This window comes from Nerophis ophidion, linkage group LG06 (genome assembly GCF_033978795.1).
Source record: "Nerophis ophidion isolate RoL-2023_Sa linkage group LG06, RoL_Noph_v1.0, whole genome shotgun sequence".
Taxonomy (NCBI): domain Eukaryota; kingdom Metazoa; phylum Chordata; class Actinopteri; order Syngnathiformes; family Syngnathidae; genus Nerophis; species Nerophis ophidion.
Genome location: NC_084616.1, coordinates 2,403,254 through 2,418,112, shown reverse-complemented (window position 1 = coordinate 2,418,112; position 14,859 = coordinate 2,403,254). Strand labels below are relative to the sequence as shown.

The 14,859-nt window shown below is 42.0% G+C and overlaps 1 protein-coding gene across 5 annotated transcripts in view; it reads left to right on the top strand.

Moving 5' to 3' along the window:
• myt1a (myelin transcription factor 1a) overlaps positions 1-14,859 on the top strand; it is a 77,906-nt gene that overhangs the window by 41,600 nt on the left and 21,447 nt on the right. For all 5 annotated transcript variants that reach the window (XM_061902442.1, XM_061902443.1, XM_061902444.1 and 2 more), the window contains 3 exons: positions 4,947-5,161; positions 10,141-10,343; positions 13,230-13,445. In XM_061902442.1, the coding sequence (XP_061758426.1) occupies positions 4,947-5,161; positions 10,141-10,343; positions 13,230-13,445 (634 nt within the window). The remainder of the gene's footprint in view (positions 1-4,946; positions 5,162-10,140; positions 10,344-13,229; positions 13,446-14,859) is intronic.

Sequence of the window (14,859 nt, the reverse complement as noted above, 5' to 3'; positions counted from 1 at the left end):
ATTTTGGAAGGAACTTGCACGGCGTACAATCCAGGTTGGCCTGCTTTCACTTTGCTATGACTACTAACATGTGGACTGTCTCCAACTTTGCAATGACTACTAACATGTGGACTGTCTCCAACTTTGCTATGACTACTAACATGTGGACTGTCTACAACTTTGCTATGACTACTAACATGTGGACTGTCTCCAACTTTGCAATGACTACTAACATGTGGACTGTCTCCAACTTTGCTATGACTACTAACATGTGGACTGTCTCCAACTTTGCTATGACTACTAACATGTGGACTGTCTCCAACTTTGCTATGAATACTAACATGTGGACTGTCTCCAACTTTGTTATGAACACTAACATGTGGACTGTCTCCAACTTTGCTATGAACACTAACATGTGGACTGTCTCCAACTTTGCTATGACTACTAACATGTGGACTGTCTCCAACTTTGCAATGACTACTAACATGTGGACTGTCTCCAACTTTGCAATGACTACTAACATGTGGACTGTCTACAACTTTGCTATGACTACTAACATGTGGACTGTCTCCAACTTTGCTATGACTACTAACATGTGGACTGTCTCCAACTTTGCTATGAACACTAACATGTGGACTGTCTCCAACTTTGCTATGAACACTAACATGTGGACTGTCTCCAACTTTGCTATGAACACTAACATGTGGACTGTCTCCAACTTTGCTATGAACACTAACATGTGGACTGTCTCCAACTTTGTTATGAACACTAACATGTGGACTGTCTCCAACTTTGCTATGAACACTAACATGTGGACTGTCTCCAACTTTGCTATGAATACTAACATGTGGACTGTCTCCAACTTTGCAATGACTACTAACATGTGGACTGTCTCCAACTTTGCTATGACTACTAACATGTGGACTGTCTACAACTTTGCTATGACTACTAACATGTGGACTGTCTCCAACTTTGCTATGACTACTAACATGTGGACTGTCTCCAACTTTGCTATGACTACTAACATGTGGACTGTCTCCAACTTTGCTATGACTACTAACATGTGGACTGTCTCCAACTTTGCTATGACTACTAACATGTGGACTGTCTCCAACTTTGCTATGAATACTAACATGTGGACTGTCTCCAACTTTGTTATGAACACTAACATGTGGACTGTCTCCAACTTTGCTATGAACACTAACATGTGGACTGTCTCCAACTTTGCTATGACTACTAACATGTGGACTGTCTCCAACTTTGCAATGACTACTAACATGTGGACTGTCTCCAACTTTGCTATGACTACTAACATGTGGACTGTCTACAACTTTGCTATGACTACTAACATGTGGACTGTCTCCAACTTTGCTATGACTACTAACATGTGGACTGTCTCCAACTTTGCTATGACTACTAACATGTGGACTGTCTCCAACTTTGCTATGAATACTAACATGTGGACTGTCTCCAACTTTGCAATGACTACTAACATGTGGACTGTCTCCAACTTTGCTATGACTACTAACATGTGGACTGTCTACAACTTTGCTATGACTACTAACATGTGGACTGTCTCCAACTTTGCAATGACTACTAACATGTGGACTGTCTCCAACTTTGCTATGACTACTAACATGTGGACTGTCTCCAACTTTGCTATGACTACTAACATGTGGACTGTCTCCAACTTTGCTATGAATACTAACATGTGGACTGTCTCCAACTTTGTTATGAACACTAACATGTGGACTGTCTCCAACTTTGCTATGAACACTAACATGTGGACTGTCTCCAACTTTGCTATGACTACTAACATGTGGACTGTCTCCAACTTTGCAATGACTACTAACATGTGGACTGTCTCCAACTTTGCAATGACTACTAACATGTGGACTGTCTACAACTTTGCTATGACTACTAACATGTGGACTGTCTCCAACTTTGCAATGACTACTAACATGTGGACTGTCTCCAACTTTGCTATGACTACTAACATGTGGACTGTCTCCAACTTTGCTATGACTACTAACATGTGGACTGTCTCCAACTTTGCTATGAATACTAACATGTGGACTGTCTCCAACTTTGTTATGAACACTAACATGTGGACTGTCTCCAACTTTGCTATGAACACTAACATGTGGACTGTCTCCAACTTTGCTATGACTACTAACATGTGGACTGTCTCCAACTTTGCAATGACTACTAACATGTGGACTGTCTCCAACTTTGCTATGACTACTAACATGTGGACTGTCTACAACTTTGCTATGACTACTAACATGTGGACTGTCTCCAACTTTGCAATGACTACTAACATGTGGACTGTCTCCAACTTTGCTATGACTACTAACATGTGGACTGTCTCCAACTTTGCTATGACTACTAACATGTGGACTGTCTCCAACTTTGCTATGAATACTAACATGTGGACTGTCTCCAACTTTGTTATGAACACTAACATGTGGACTGTCTCCAACTTTGCTATGAACACTAACATGTGGACTGTCTCCAACTTTGCTATGAACACTAACATGTGGACTGTCTCCAACTTTGTTATGAACACTAACATGTGGACTGTCTCCAACTTTGCTATGAACACTAACATGTGGACTGTCTCCAACTTTGCTATGAATACTAACATGTGGACTGTCTCCAACTTTGTTATGAATACTAACATGTGGACTGTCTCCAACTTTGCTATGACTACTAACATGTGGACTGTCTCCAACTTTGCTATGAACACTAACATGTGGACTGTCTCCAACTTTGCTATGAACACTAACATGTGGACGGTCTCCAACTTTGCTATGACTACTAACATGTGGACTGTCTCCAACTTTGCTATGAACACTAACATGTGGACTGTCTCCAACTTTGCTATGACTACTAACATGTGGACTGTCTCCAACTTTGCTATGACTACTAACATGTGGACTGTCTCCGACTTTGCTATGAATACTAACATGTGGACTGTCTCCAACTTTGCTATGAATACTAACATGTGGACTGTCTCCTACTTTGCTATGAACACTAACATGTGGACTGTCTCCAACTTTGCTATGACTACTAACATGTGGACTGTCTCCAACTTTGCTATGACTACTAACATGTGGACTGTCTCCAACTTTGCTATGAACACTAACATGTGGACTGTCTCCAACTTTGCTATGAACACTAACATGTGGACTGTCTCCAACTTTGTTATGAACACTAACATGTGGACTGTCTCCAACTTTGCTATGAATACTAACATGTGGACTGTCTCCAACTTTGCTATGAATACTAACATGTGGACTGTCTCCAACTTTGTTATGAATACTAACATGTGGACTGTCTCCAACTTTGCTATGACTACTAACATGTGGACTGTCTCCAACTTTGCTATGAACACTAACATGTGGACTGTCTCCAACTTTGCTATGAACACTAACATGTGGACGGTCTCCAACTTTGCTATGACTACTAACATGTGGACTGTCTCCAACTTTGCTATGAACACTAACATGTGGACTGTCTCCAACTTTGCTATGACTACTAACATGTGGACTGTCTCCAACTTTGCTATGAATACTAACATGTGGACTGTCTCCAACTTTGTTATGAACACTAACATGTGGACTGTCTCCAACTTTGCTATGACTACTAACATGTGGACTGTCTCCAACTTTGCTATGACTACTAACATGTGGACTGTCTCCGACTTTGCTATGAATACTAACATGTGGACTGTCTCCAACTTTGCTATGAATACTAACATGTGGACTGTCTCCTACTTTGCTATGAACACTAACATGTGGACTGTCTCCAACTTTGCTATGACTACTAACATGTGGACTGTCTCCAACTTTGCTATGACTACTAACATGTGGACTGTCTCCAACTTTGCTATGACTACTAACATGTGGACTGTCTCCAACTTTGCTATGACTACTAACATGTGGACTGTCTCCAACTTTGCTATGACTACTAACATGTGGACTGTCTCCAACTTTGCTATGACTACTAACATGTGGACTGTCTCCAACTTTGCTATGACTACTAACATGTGGACTGTCTCCAACTTTGCTATGAATACTAACATGTGGACTGTCTCCAACTTTGCTATGACTACTAACATGTGGACTGTCTCCAACTTTGCTATGAATACTAACATGTGGACTGTCTCCAACTTTGCTATGAATACTAACATGTGGACTGTCTCCAACTTTGCTATGACTACTAACATGTGGACTGTCTCCAACTTTGCTATGACTACTAACATGTGGACTGTCTCCAACTTTGCTATGACTACTAACATGTGGACTGTCTCCAACTTTGCTATGACTACTAACATGTGGACTGTCTCCAACTTTGCTATGACTACTAACATGTGGACTGTCTCCAACTTTGCTATGACTACTAACATGTGGACTGTCTCCAACTTTGCTATGACTACTAACATGTGGACTGTCTCCAACTTTGCTATGACTACTAACGTGGACTGTCTCCAACTTTGCTATGACTACTAACATGTGGACTGTCTCCAACTTTGCTATGACTACTAACATGTGGACTGTCTCCAACTTTTCTATGACTACTAACATGTGGACTGTCTCCAACTTTGCTATGACTACTAACATGTGGACTGTCTCCAACTTTGCTATGACTACTAACATGTGGACTGTCTCCAACTTTGCTATGACTACTAACATGTGGACTGTTTCCAACTTTGCTATGACTACTAACATGTGGACTGTCTCCAACGTTGCTATGACTACTAACATGTGGACTGTCTCCAACTTTGCTATGACTACTAACATGTGGACTGTCTCCAACTTTGCTATGACTACTAACATGTGGACTGTCTCCAACTTTGCTATGACTACTAACATGTGGACTGTCTCCAACTTTGCTATGACTACTAACATGTGGACTGTCTCCAACTTTGCTATGACTACTAACATGTGGACTGTCTCCTGCAGGCCGATGTGTTTCGTGAAGCAGCTGGAGATCCCGCAGTACGGGACCTACGGGCCCAACACGGTCACCACCACGCCTCGGGCCAACCTGGCCAAGGAGCTGGAGAAGTACTCCAAGGTGTCTTTCGACTATGCAAGCTTTGACGTCCAGGTGTTTGGAAAGCGTATGCTGGTTCCAAAGACCACCGCCGCTGAAACCTCACCCAAAGCCTTCAAAAGTGAGGAGACACAACACCACCGCACTGATCATGATGTCAGCATTGGGTATCACATAACGGCTACACAACACTAGTATAGTACCGCTCCATCCGTCACTAGTGTGTAGAAGTGTACACTAGTATAGTACCACTCCATCCATCACTAGTGTGTAGAAGTGTACACTAGTATAGTACCGCTATACTAAGGAATTATATTTGGTACTATACCGCCATCTAAAACTAATGTCAAGTATCAAAGAAGAGAAGAATAAGTGATTATTACATTTTAACAGAAGTGTAGATAGAACATGTTAAAAGAGAAAATAGCACGACACCTACCCTTTACATCAGTATTTCTTAACCATATTATTATTGCTTTATTAGAAAATTATATTTTATTGTATGATCCTGTAACTACTTGGTATCAGATCGATACCTAAATGTGTGGTATCATCCAAAACTAATGTCAAGTATCAAAGAATAGAATAATAAGTTATTACATTTTAACAGAAGTGTAGATAAAAAATGTTAAAAGAGAAAACAGAGCGACACCTACCCTTTACAGCAGTATTTCTTAACCATATTATTATTAGTCTATTAGGCATTTTATTTTATTATATGATCCTGTAACTACTTGGTATCGCATCGATACCTAAATGTGTGGTATCATCCAAAACTAATGTCAAGTATCAAAGAATAGAATAATAAGTTATTACATTTTAACAGAAGTGTAGATAAAAAATGTTAAAAGAGAAAACAGAGCGACACCTACCCTTTACATCAGTATTTCTTAACCATATTATTATTAGTTTATTAGGCATTTTATTTTATTATATGATCCTGTAACTACTTGGTATCGCAGCGATACCTAAATGTGTGGTATCATCCCAAACTAATGTCAAGTATCAAAGAAGAGAAGAATAAGTCATTATTACATTTGAACAGAAGTGTAGATAGAACATGTTAAAACAGAAAATAAGCAGATATTTACAGTAAAAGAACGAGTAGATTAATAATAATTTTTTACAGTTTGTCCCTCATAATGTGTATCAAATAATAGGTGTATAAATGAGACAATATGTTACTGCATACTAATTAGGAGTCTTTGTTTGTTTACTTACTACTAAAAGACAAGTTGTCTAGTATGTTCAACATTTTATTGAAGGACTAAATGACAATAATAAACATATGTTTCATCTACACTAACATTTTTGTTCAAATAAAGACAATAATGACATTTTTGTGGTCCCCTTTATTTAGAAAAGTGCTGAAAAGTATGGAAATACATTTTGGTATTGGTACCAAACTATTGGTATCGGGACAACACTCGTAGTGTTTAAACTTAAACTGTTTGACCCTGGGGCCTAACTTTTACACTCCAGAGTAGAACATTGGAATTAATGATCTATATATAGCGCAAAAGAAGGGACTAAATAATCCATCCATCCATCTATCCATCCATTTTCTACCACTTATTCCCTTTGGGTTCGTGAGGGCGCTGGTGCCTATCTCAATTTCTAAAATAACCTGTCAATAAAATAAAAGTACAAAATTAACACAGCTACACCACTTGAGTCATCATTTTTGCACTTTAGAAACGTCTTAATTACTTTAGCTGCAGACTTCTTCTGTTTGTTTCTATATTGTCATTACTGCCACAGGTGGTGGAACTGTGTATTACACCTGAGTACCACAGCTGACAAACACGTCTCCCAGCTGTGGTTGCAAAACACTGCTCTACGTCAGTGTTTTGCAACCTTTTCTGAGCCAAGGCACATTTTTTGCGTTGAAAAGAATACGGAGGCTCACCACCAGCAGAAATCATTCAAGAATGAAACCCAGTTAACAGTAGAGATGCGCGGATAGGCAATTATATCATCCGCATCCGCATCACCAAAGTCGTCATCCACCCGCCGTCCACCGGAACCAACATTTTATCAGAACCGTACCCGCCCGCCAACCGCCCGCTGAAATACATCAGAGGCTGTCCGCCTTTACCACTCACAGAACTATTTAAACCTGTTTCACAGAGTAATGAAGACAATGGGAGCCGCTAACGTTCTTGCAACTATCCAATATCGTTCATCCTGATGACAAGAATAAGGGCGTGCTGTGAAGCCATTGCCTTAGACACCTTCAACAACATGTACGGACCGATTGTTAGTCTGTCAACATGTTGTGTGCGTCTTCCGCTATCAGACGTTCAAGATTGAAAGGCATACTGGGTGACACAGAGTACACTGATGGTTGTGATATAAACAACTTTAACACTTACTAATATGAAGCCACACCCGACAAGATTGACAAACACATTTCGGGAGAACATCCTCACAGTAACATAACATAAACGCAACACAATAAATACCCATAATCCCTTGTATCCGTGACACCCCTGAATATATTTTACACCCCTGCACCCCTAACCCCGCCCACCTTACCGACGCACAGGGGGGGTTGATGCTAGCGGGGTGTATAAAATAGTCAGGATATGTCACGGATACAAAGGATTCCGGGTATTTGTTGTGTTGCGTTTATGTTGTGTTACTGTGAGGATGTTCTCCCAAAATGTGTTTGTCAATCTTATTTGGTGTGGCTTCACAGCGTGGTGCATATTACTAGGAGTGTTAAAATAGTTTATATCACAACCATTAGTGTACTCTGTGTCACCCAGTATGCCTTGCAGTCGTGTGCGTGTTGTTACAGAAACCACACACAACATGATGCTGGACTGACAAGCAGATGGTACATGTTGTAGTAGGCGACAAAGCCAATGACTTCATAGCACGCTCTAATACTTATTATCTGGGTGACTGCCGGCAGTCGTTCTAGAGAATATTAGCGTCTCTTATTGTCGTCTTCGCTTTAAGACACGGGTCTCAAATGGCTCTTTGAATGGCAAAGGATACCGATCCCAGAACCATGTATATTAAATATTTCCGGATGGTTCAACCGCCAGCCGCCCGAATCTAATTAAAATAAATGTTTTCGTCATGCCAACCGCCCGACCCGTGGTTTATCCACGGACTCCGCGGACGAGACCACAAACCGTGCATCTCTAGTTGACAGTAAAAATTGGTTGTGGCAATTGTTGGATATGACTTTAAATTTAAATTGTTGGATATGACTTTAAAGCATAACAAGCATGCATGACTATAGCTCTTGTCTCAAAGTAGGTGTACTGTCACCACCTGTCACATCACACCCTGACTTATTTGCACTTTTTTTCTCTTTTCCTGTGTGTAGTGTTTTACTTCTTGTCTTGCGCTCCTATTTTGCTGGCTTCATCTCTTTTTTTTGGTTTTTTCCTGTAGCAGTTTCATATCTTCCTTTTAGCGATATATCCTGCATCTACTTTGTTTTATCAATCAGTAATATTTAAATTGTTTTTCCCTCCTTGTGGGGACATTGTTGATTGTCATGTCATGTTGGGATGTACATTGTCTTTGCTCCACAGTAAGTCTTTGCTGTCGTCCAGCATTCTGTTTTTGTTTACTTTGTCGCCAGTTCAGTTTTAGTTTTGTTCTGCATCGCCTTCCCTAAGCTTCAAAGCATTTTCTTAGGGCACTCACCTTTTGTTTATTTTTGGTTTAAGCATTAGACACCTTTTTACCTGCACCCTGCCTCCCGCTGTTTCTGACATCTACAAAGCAATTAGCTAGCTGCTGCCACCTACTGATATGGAAGAGTATTACACGGTTAGTCTGCCCAGCTCTAGACAGCAGCAACACTCAACAACAACACAACATTTGCAGACTATAATTACTGCTTTGCAAAAAATATTTTTAACCCAAATAGGTGAAATTAGATAATCTCCCACGGCACACCAGACTGTATCTACTGCGGCACAGTGGTTGAAAAACAGTTATTTTTATTTAATATTTATATTATTAATATACAATATTATATATAATTATATATATATTAAATTATATAATTTAATGATTTATTATTACTTATTCTGTCTTATATGTCTTCTAAGTTGCACGATTGCACCAAGAAAAATTCCTACTTTTTGAACCTGTTTTCAAACAATGGCAATAATCCGTTGTGGTGAAGAAGGAGCTGAGCCGGAAGGCAAAGCTCTCAATTTACCGGTCGATCTACGTTCCCATCCTCACCTATGGTCATGAGCTTTGGGTCATGACCGAAAGGACAAGATCACGGGTACAAGCGGCCCAAATGAGTTTGGGTCTCTCCCTTAGAGATAGGGTGAGAAGCTCTGTCATCCGGGAGGAACTCAAAGTAAAGCCGCTGCTCCTCCACATGGAGAGGAGCCAGATGAGGTGGTTCGGGCATCTGGTCAGGATGCCACCCGAACGCCTCCCTAGGGAGGTGTTTAGGGCACGTCCAACCGGTAGGAGGCCACGGGGAAGACCCAGGACACGTTGGGAAGACTATGTCTCCCGGCTGGCCTGGGAACGCCTCGGGATCCCCCGGGAAGAGCTAGACGAAGTGGCTGGGGAGAGGGAAGTCTGGGCTTCCCTGCTTAGGCTGTTGCCCCCGCGACCCGACCTCGGATAAGCGGAAGATGATGGATGGATGGATGGATGGATGGCAATAAAAACTATTCTGATTCTGATTTTGGAGTCCAGCCACATTTCCAATATTCCTTCCCTTTCACTTACCATTATTTATTTTTGATCTTGCCTGGCGAGAATGCCGAGGGTCGAGTATGTTGACTGTCAAAACTGTAAAATGTTCCTTGATTTTAAAAACAAAGAAGCTCACTGATTTTTTTTTTTGTTCACCAGCAAGATCCAAGAGCAAGGTATTATGTCACAGTGACATCATCTGAAAGCTTTTAGCCAGCATCCAATCAGATCGCTGTAATGTCACATCCTGCGCACGTACTATCTAGGGACTGCTATGATGTGCTGTGATCTTTTAAGCGCTCTCCCCGTCAACTGTGCACGTCTCAAAAGCAATAGAGTGCCGGACTAGTCTGCTGTGAAAGTCAACAATGTTGAAACTAACCTTTGCCTTACCTCTACCCCGCTCAGCTAAACCCTTCATCAAGGCCTCCTCTCCAAGCCGGACTGGACCAGGAGCCGTGGCCAAGACCGCCTTGTCGTCCAACGAGTACGACTGCAGTCAAGATGCGGAGGCGGCACACATGGCAGCCACGGCCATCCTCAACCTGTCCACTCGCTGCTGGGAAAGACCCGAGACCCTCAGCGCCCCCCCCAGGGAGACCTGCACCGAGGTACAACTTCCTGCTCTTCTTCATTGCTGCGGTTGAGGGGAAAATGCTCTTCTGGGGGGAATTTTGAACCAACATCCATGATCCTCACCTGAGACAAGAACACACTTGTTTCTGCATTCTACAGAGGGGAAAACTGCTAGCACAAGGCAGCTACCAATCGCCCATTAAGCCCTCTTTAAAAATCTCTGCATTGCTTCAAAGTTGGGCTCTCCTGGGATTTCCATTTCCTGGTAATGTTCTTTTTACCACCAGTAGGATGTTCATCAAGTGTCAATCTTTTTTCAGCCAGTCTGAAAAACACAGTCTTACTTTCAAGCAATGGATGGAAAACTCAACATACAAACCCAGTTTCCATATGAGTTGGGAAATTGTGTTAGATGTAAATATAAACAGAATACAATGATTTGCAAATCCTTTTCAAGCCATATTCAGTTGAATATGCTACAAAGACAACATATTTCATGTTCAAACTCATAAACTTATTTTTTTTGCAAATAATAATTAACTTAGAATTTCATGGCTGCAACAGGTGCCAAAGTAGTTGGGAAAGGGCATGTTCACCACTGTGTTACATCACCTTTTCTTTTAACAACACTCAATAAACGTTTGGGAACTGAGGAAACTTAATTGTTGAAGCTTTGAAAGTGGAATTCTTTCCCATTCTTGTTTTATGTAGAGCTTCAGTCCTTCAACAGTCCGGGGTCTCACCTGTTCTATTTTACGCTTCATAATGCGCCACACATTTTCCATGGGAGACAGGTCTGGACTGGGGGTGGGCCAGGAAAGTACCCATACTCTTTTACTACAACGCTGTTGTAACACATGCTGAATGTGGCTTGGCATTGTCTCGCTGAAATAAGCAGGGGCGTCCATCACAGATGCTGACTTTTGAACTTTGCGTCGATAAGTCTGGATGGTTCGCGTCGAATATTTCCCCAAAAATTTGAAATGTGGACTAGTCAGACCACAAAACACTTTTCCACTTTGCATCAGTCCATCTTTGATGATCTCGGGGCCCATGGAAGCCGGCGGCGTTTCTGGATGTTGTTGATAAATTAAAATAAATGATAAATGGGTTGTACTTGTATAGCGCTTTTCTACCTTCAAGGTACTCAAAGCGCTTTGACACTACTTCCACATTCACACACACATTCACACACTGATGGAGGGAGCTGCCATGCAAGGCGCTAACCAGCACCCATCAGGAGCAAGGGTGAAGTGTCTTGCTCAGGACACAACGGACGTGACGAGGTTGGTTCTAGGTGGGATTTGAACCAGTGACCCTCGGGTTGCGCACGGCCACTCTTCCACTGCGCCACGCCGTCCCTTAATGGCTTAAATGGCTTTCATTTTGCATAGTAGAGCTTTAACTTGCACTTACAGATGTAGCGACCAACTGTATTTAGTGACAGTGGTTTTCTGAAGTGTTCCTGAGCCCATGTGGTGATATCCTTTAGAGATTGATGTCGGTTTTTGATACAGTGCCGTCTGAGGGATGGAAGGTCACGGTTATTCAGTGTTGGTTTCCGGCCATGCCGCTTACGTGGAGTGATTTCTCCAGATTCTCTGAACCTTTTGATGATATTATGGAGCGTAGATGTTGAAATCCCTAAATTTCTTGCAATGTCACTTTGAGAAAGGTTGTTCTTAAACTGTTTGACTATTTGCTCACGCAGTTGTGGACAAAGGGGTGTACCTCGCCCCATCCTTTCTTGTGAAAGACTGAGCATTTTTTGGGAAGCTGTTTTTATAGCTAATCATGGCACCCACCTGTTCCCAATTAGCCTGCACACCTGTGGGATGTTCCAAATAAGTGTTTGATGAGCATTCCTCAACTTTATCAGTATTTATTGCCACCTTTCCCAACTTCTTTGTCACGTGTTGCTGGCATCAAATTCTAAAGTTAATGATTATTTGCAAAAACAAAAGATATATATGAGTTTGAACATCAAATATGTTGTCTTTGTAGCATATTCAACTGAATATGGCTTGAAAATATTATATTATATATATTATTGTATTATATATTGTAAATATGTATTGTATATGTATAGGGGTGGGACCTAATTAGTTGACTTCTTCCCACTCCCTTTTGAGCCAATCTTGACATCTACAAAAGATTAGTCACATGTAATGTTCTCAATGTAGGTGTAAAAATAATGTATTTATATATTTCTTTTGTATTTTATGTCATTCTCTTGTTTTGTTTGCATGGCTCAAAATAAACCAACCATTCAAAAGAATTTGCAAATCATTGTATTCTGTTTATATTTACATCTAACACAATTTCCCAACTCATATGGAAACGGGGTTCGTATATAAAATGGAGAAGATAACTGCCATTATTAATTATAAATTGGAGGAATTGACTTCATAATACTGGGAAACCTGGGTTCATTATATCACAAACTAGACACAGACAACAATTATTGCCCAATCAAACAGCACATTTTTTAATAAAAAGAAATATAAATAATTATATTTGTATGTTACTCACCCAGATGCATTTTACAGCGGTGGTCCCCAACCACCGGGCCGCAGAAGAATTTTTTTTTTTTTTTTTTTTGTTAATTAAATCAACATAAAAAACACAAGATACACTTGCCCACTGGGTGTGAGTTTTCCTTGCCCTTTTGTGGGTTCTTCCGAGGATGTTGTAGTCGTAATGATTTGTGCAGTCCTTTGAGACATTTGTGATTTGGGGCTATATAAATAAACATTAATTGATTGATTATAATTGGTGCATCAACCCAAAAAACCTCCCTTTCTCATGACAAAAAAAATAATGAAAAAAACAACAAGGTCTCCATAAGTAAACATTGATTGTTTGTTTGATTGATCTTTTTGTCGCCCAGTTGCCGAGTGTGTTGGTGTGCATGTTTTCAGGAGGCCGACATTGAAGTGGACGAGAACGGCACCTTGGACCTCAGCATAAAGAAAAGCAAGAGAGAGAGCGTGCAGTCACCGGAGCCTTCATCGTCCTCGTCCTCATCCTCCCAGCACGCGGGGGGTGTGTCATCTCAGGGCCACACCCAGCCTGAGTGGGAGGGGCCACTGGACTTCACCAAGTCCAGCAGCGTGAAGGAAGAAGGCCACGATGAGGTACAAACGACACACAAAAATATTGTTCAATCGACTCAGTTGGAAGATCTGGAAGTTGTTCAGTGAACACCAAAGTCATGTTTCCCTCCAATATTGTTGGCAGAAACCCAGTGTGTAGTTGTCTCTGGCCAGCAGGCAGCAGGACTACCTCACTTCCTGTCAGCAGTGGTCTTCATGCACCCCGTAACTGTCACCATCTCTTTTGTCACCTCCACTGCGATAACAATGTCATACAAAAGATGACATAAAAACAGAATAAAACCAACTTTATATAAAGCCCAAAAGCAGTGAAGTTGTCACCTTGTGTAAATAAAAAGAGAATACAACAAATAATTTTCCACTTATATTCAATTAAATAGACTGCAAAGACAAGATATTTAACGAATGAATGAATGATGGGTTCCAACTTCTCTGTGAGGGCTTTGAGTATCTTAACAATAGAAAAGCGCGATATAAATCTAATCCATCCATCCATCCATCCATTTTCTACCGCTTATTCCCTTTCGGGGTCGCGGGGGGCGCTGGCGCCTATCTTAGCTACAATCGGGCCGAAGGCAGGGTACACCCTGGACAAGTCGCCACCTCATCGCAGGGCCAACACAGATAGACAGACAACATTCACACACTAGGGACCATTTAGTGTTGCCAATCAACCTATCCCCAGGTGCATGTCTTTGGAGGTGGGAGGGGCCTATCCCCAGGTGCATGTCTTTGAAGAGGGAGGGGCCTATCCCCAGGTGCATGTCTTTGAAGAGGGAGGGGCCTATCCCCAGGTGCATGTCTTAGGAAGTGGGAGGGGCCTATCCCCAGGTGCATGTCTTTGGAGGTGGGAGGGGCCTATCCCCAGGTGCATGTCTTTGGAGGTGGGAGGGGCCTATCCCCAGGTGCATGTCTTTGGAGGTGGGAGGGGCCTATCCCCAGGTGCATGTCTTTGGAGGTGGGAGGGGCCTATCCCCAGGTGCATGTCTTTGGAGGTGGGAGGGGCCTATCCCCAGGTGCATGTCTTTGGAGGTGGGAGGGGCCTATCCCCAGGTGCATGTCTTTGGAGGTGGGAGGGGCCTATCCCCAGGTGCATGCCTTTGGAGGTGGGAGGGGCCTATCCCCAGGTGCATGTCTTTGAAGAGGGAGGGGCCTATCCCCAGGTGCATGTCTTTGGAGGTGGGAGGGGCCTATCCCCAGGTGCATGTCTTTGGAGGTGGGAGGAAGCCGGAGTACCCGGAGGGAACCCACGCATTCACGGGAAGAACATGCAAACTCCACACAGAAAGATCCCGAGCCTGGATTTGAACCCAGGACTGCAGGAACTTCGTATTGTGAGGCAGACGCACTAACCCCTCTGCCACCGTGAAGCCCCATTATTATTATTATTATTATTATTATTAACGTTCCAACTGGAAAATGTTATTTGTTGCAA